Below are 5,422 nucleotides of genomic sequence, written 5' to 3'. Positions count from 1 at the left end.
TTTTTTTTTTTTTTAAATTAGTGCTTTTATAGATGGATCTAGCTAAGTCAGGCAGTGGGCTGAAGGGACAGCTTTAGTTTTATTATGAGTTAATAGAAATGTTTTAATGCCTTTTTGTTTTTACTTTAATAACTACCTTTTCAGATATGAAAGAGGGTACCATTGGCGATATGGCAATCCTGGGTATAACAGAGAGTTTTCAGGTGAAGCGGCAGGTTCTTCTGAGCGCGGCTGAAGCAGCAGAGGTGATTCTGCGAGTGGACAACATTATCAAAGCAGCCCCAAGGTACCAGAGTGCTCACGCTCCTAGGAAAACACTAGACACAGTCCAGGGGGCTTGATAATTGTATTTAATGGGACAGTTCTATCTTTTTGGTTTTTCAAGACAGGGTTTCTCTGTGTAGCTCTGGCTGTCCTGGAACTCACTCTGTAGACCAGGCTGGCTTTGAATTCAGAAATCCGCCTGCCTCTGCCTCCCAAGTGCTGGGATTAAAGGTGTGCACCACCACTGCCTGGTGGGACAGTTCTATCTTAGTAGGACTGTTATGCAAACTATCTAAAATACGTAGTCATAGTTCTTAGAAAGGCTTAGGAGGACACTGCTTTGAATAGCCAACGGTGTACTCATTGGAAGGGTTAAAGAGCCAAGCTTCTGAAGGTCAAATATCAGGGAGCTTGTGGGGTCTGTGTCTTTCCTGGGATGAATCAGGCTGCTTGCTCACCTGCATACCTTTATGGGTACATGTGTGCTTGAATTGGTAGCTCTGCTTTTGGAGATGGTCTTGCCGTGTAACTTAAGCTGGCCTCAAATTCAGAATCCTCTTTCCTGACCTTCCAGTGCAAAGATGACAGGTGCCCCACATACGGCTCATAAACATTCTCAAGGTTCCTTCCCAGGTTCACATTGTAGGAAGTTACTTTAAATTCTCTTTAAAATGCTTTCACACAGAAGCGGTTAAATGAAGTGCATCGGTCCACTTCATATTGCTCTGTCAGAAATCCCGACAAAGGAAGGGTGTGTTGAGTTCACAGATTTAGTTGTGTTAGTTCACACTGCCTTGTGTTAGTTCACACTGCCTTGGGGTGGCACAGTTGCCAGTGAGGAGAAGGAAGGGAACAGATGCCCAGGGTGCCAAGGGAACAGAATATGGCATGATAACAGTTTACGTAGAAACCAGGCCTCAGTAGCATTGGTTTCACGTGCAGTGTTAGTGTATTGTGGGGGGATAAACTTGATCCTATAGTAGGCTCAGAAAAGAAAACTCAGGGTACAGTTTCTCTCAGAAAGGGAAAAGTGGGCAGAGTAAGTGAGCAGAGATGGCAGCCATTAGAGGAAGCCTGAATATCTAAGTGGAAGATTGTCAGAGGCAAGTTTAAAATTCTGTAACTTTGAAACTTTTTAGAGTTCTTAGGGATGCTCGCTAATTGCTCCTAAATCTCACCGTGGATTTTTTTTTTTTAAACTCACCTTTTTTTCACACTGTATAATTCTAAAATGTATCTTTTATACATACATACATACATACATACTCACATATATCCGTGCACACACACACACACACTGTTTAAAAGCATTTTACAAACAAATACAAAGTTAAAAATTCACTGATATGCCTGCCGTCCGTTTGCTAGAGTTTCTTATGTCTCCATCACTGTCTGTCACTGGTGAGTGAGGTGCGAGTATGATTATGGCATACTGTGCTTTCTACTCTCTGTAGCTTATCTGTGGGCACTTCGTGAGTACATTGTCATCCAGGACCCCTGTTGTCATTCTTTGGGCTTTGGTTTAATGTAACTGTCCGGTGAATTTGGTAAACTTTTCCTTCCTAATCCTTACATTATTCAAAATCATGAAGTAAGTCACGTGTGGTACATTCCTTAGAGACTGAGACAGGAGAATTGCAAGTTCAAGTCTAGTCTTAGGATATATAATAAGATTTGATCTTCAAAAAAAGAAAAGACAGCAAAAACCAGGTTAGCCTTTTTTGGGAAGTGTATTGTTTATTAAGTAAATGTTTGAGAACTGCTGAGTCTGGGCCTGCATGCTGCATGAATTTTCCTGTGTCCTTCTAATAGTGACAGTGATTGGCTAGTGTTACATTCTCATGGGAAGTGGGCCTGCAGTGACTTTAGTGAGACAAAGGTTCTCACTGTATTTGTAGTCAATGAAAATCTAGTTAAAACCATTCTTTTAATTTTTTTACTTTTTCTTAATAGTGTGATTTATTTTTATTTTATTTATTTATTTATTTATTTTACAGGAAACGTGTTCCCGATCACCACCCCTGTTAAGCATTCCCATTTACTGTTGAACTCTGGACCAGTTCATAGCAAAGTTGTATTTGAAAGACTTCAAAGAAGACTATGGGATTGGCGTGACTGTGGTAGCCTTAAGTTTGAACATTTAGCTGACCTGTGTTAAGCATGGGTCTAATTTATTTGCTGTTTCATTTTCCATACAATTCAGTTGATTTACAAGTTCATTTCTCATACTGTGTATTAAAATAAAAATCCAGTTACTTAGCCCTTAATGTCTTATTGATACACACACACATATATATGTATGTATATGTACATACATATATATGCCTTAATAGGATAACATTTCCTAAGGTAGTATGTTTGTTTAGATGTCATTATGACTGTTTTGTTAGGGTTTTTGTTTTGGTAGAGAAAGGAAATGAGCATAGATATGTATTAGGTTTAATTTACACTTGACATAGATAGGAAGTTAATCAGAATATTGCAGAGTGTACAGAATTTAGCTCAAAAGCTTAGGAGTGTTATTGGTTGCCAGGACATCAGGATGTCCTCATGGGAGGGGGGGATTTGAAAATTTGTAACAGAGGGTTAGGAAGTGGTTCAGTCAGTAATGTGCTTGCCACACAAGTATGAGGGCCTGAGTTTGGATCCCTAGACATGATACACACCTGACTCCAGCACTGGAAGGGCTAACTCAGGAGGATCCCTGCAGTTACTAGTAACAGCTATCCTCTTACATAGGTGGGCTTGAGGCTCAATGAGAAGTAGCCTGCTTTTTTCTTTAGATATATGTGCATGAGTGTTTTGCCTGTATATGAGCCTGTATGTGTGCCTGATGCCTGAGATGAGAAGAGAAGGCATAAGATTCCTTGAAACTGGAGTTAAGAGTGTGTCAACCACCATGTGGATGCTGGGAACTGAACCCAGTTTCTCTGTAATGCCACGGACCAAGTTCGTTGCAGGGACCTCATTTTCCGCAGAATGAGAGTTCTGGTCAGGTGGGCAACAATTTGGCAAATGACAGAGTTGACACAAGGGTGTGCTGAATCTGAATGTATTTCTTAAAAATGACATGAGGCTTTTACAGTCATTGTAAAAGAGAAATGAGTAAGTCTGTTCAAGTCTAAGTCTAACCCCCTGCACAAAGTGAAAACCAGGCTTATATGGTATACAGAAAACGGCTCATATCAGGGTTGGTAGGATCAGGTATCCAGGTGTGAAGCAGGTGGTAGAGCAGTGGTGCCCTTCCTGCTGGGGCTCTTTTGGTAATCCCATGCTAATTTCTGCATTTGTTGGAGGCAAGCACCAGAAGGTTCCAATCTAGCAGTTCCTGCTAATGCCCTTAAGTGAGGGAAGCCCTTCCATTACTCTGATATGTAAAACAGTTCTGTTTTCTGTGGGACTGCCCTGAGAATTCTGTGTTAACAGTAAGCAATGGTGCCTGACCTCTGTTGCTAACTCTGAGGACATCCTGTCTGATAAGGCAGCTTCCTTGTGAGAAATTCCAAGCTAAGGACAGCTAGGTAATAAATGAGGATATATTGGAACACTGTGCTGCCAGGGAACAATGCCCTTTTTTAGCCATTTACTAATCATTTCTTGGGGTACCTTTATGCCTGAATAAGAAAGCGTGTTGACGATTGGAAAGACTAATCTGGAACACATCTGAGTTAGGAGATGCCAACGACTGACTGAATACCCAGGAGGTACAAACTCCCTTTGAAGTCATAATGCCTCTTGTCCAAGATCAGGCTTTTACCCCCGATATTGCAGACTTAACTGGAGTAGATGAGTGGGCGTGGCACTGTAAGAGCACTAGTCACTTGGACCTCTCTCTAGCCTCTCTATATTTTAATACCAGGAGTTTATTTAGGGGTGGGCAGGTTGGTTCAGTGGTCAGAGGTGCTTGCTGTCAAGCTGGGGGACTTCAGATTAGTCCCTGGAACCCACATGGCAGAACCAGCTCCTGCTAGTTTTCCTCTGATCTCCATATGTGAGTGGTGTTCAGACCCAAACCCTTGGAGGCCAGAGGAGTTGGGTCCCCCAGGAGCTAAAGTTACAGGTAGTTGACTTAGGTTCTGGGAACCAAGCTTAGTCCCCTTAGCCACTGAGCCATGTTTCCAGTCGCAGTTTCTACATATGTGACCTGTTTCTTCCATGACTGTTAAAGTGGATTTGAGCAATATTTCCCTGTGAACTCAGCTGTAAGGATCACAGTATGCTACTATTGGTACCGGCTCCATTCCTATGGCCTTCTCTCTATCCTCTTCAGTAATGCTGTTGCACTCACACATGGTAAATCCAGATTCCTTATCTTGGTAGTTCCCAGTGGGTACATTTTAATGTCTTTGGAAGTGGGAACTTTTCTGTAGATCACAATTGTTATAGAACTTTAACACTCCCAGCATGAACAATAAAGGAAAAATGGGATTTAGATTTCTGCTTTTAGTTTGTGGTGCTGAGAATGGAACCCAGACACAGGTTAGTAAGTGGCAGAGGTGGGGATTCTAGTCCAGATAGTGAGGAAGGGGGGTCTCCCCTCAGCCATGGTACTGCTGTGTTCTCTGATGGCTGTGGCCTGTGCTTTTAAGGTGTTTTCAATGTATTGACTTCAGGGCAGAAGCCATGCCCATCCCTAACCCCTGAGATTTTGAGACTGACTAAGCCTTGCCTTAGCCTCCTGAGTGCTGGCGCACAGGTATATGCCAATATTCTGGCAAATCCCACCTATTGAGTGCAAAATTACAAATTACAGTGCTATGCTACTTAGAGCAAAATAGAAAAGCTTGGTGGTCTATTTTCCTAATATACGTTAAAGATGAGTAAGTAGGTAGGTACAATAGGAGTCTGAGTTTTGAGTTCAGCTGAGGCATCATATTGAGGGTGTCTCAAAAGAAAACAAGTTAGCTGTGTCCTGGGACTTCTATTGCTATGGTAAAACACAAACCTAGGAAAGGATTTTTCATCTCATATTTCCAGGAAATAACTCCATCCCCAAGGGAGGGAAGTCAGAAGAGTCTGAAGCAGAAGCCATGGAGGAGTGTTGCTGACAGCTTTCTTCTCATGGCTTCATTCACTATCCTATAGCACCACCCAAGACCACCAGCCCAGGAGTGGCACCTTCTCTAGTGAATGAACTCTCCCATATCAACTACTAATC

General features: G+C 42.2%; 1 protein-coding gene across 1 annotated transcript in view; it reads left to right on the top strand.

The window, feature by feature from the left end:
- Cct2 (chaperonin containing TCP1 subunit 2) overlaps nucleotides 1–2,525 on the top strand; it is a 15,249-nt gene extending 12,724 nt beyond the window's left edge. Inside the window, exons 15-16 of the mRNA XM_031349726.1 lie at nucleotides 145–286; nucleotides 2,262–2,525. Of these exons, the coding sequence (XP_031205586.1) occupies nucleotides 145–286; nucleotides 2,262–2,292 (173 nt within the window). The 3' untranslated portion in view covers nucleotides 2,293–2,525. The remainder of the gene's footprint in view (nucleotides 1–144; nucleotides 287–2,261) is intronic.
- The last annotated feature ends 2,897 nt before the right edge of the window (nucleotides 2,526–5,422 follow it).

This window comes from Mastomys coucha, unplaced genomic scaffold (assembly GCF_008632895.1).
Source record: "Mastomys coucha isolate ucsf_1 unplaced genomic scaffold, UCSF_Mcou_1 pScaffold4, whole genome shotgun sequence".
In the NCBI taxonomy this organism is placed as follows: Eukaryota; Metazoa; Chordata; class Mammalia; order Rodentia; family Muridae; genus Mastomys; species Mastomys coucha.
Note: the sequence above shows the minus strand (reverse complement) of the source record. Positions and strands in the feature narration are given on the sequence as shown.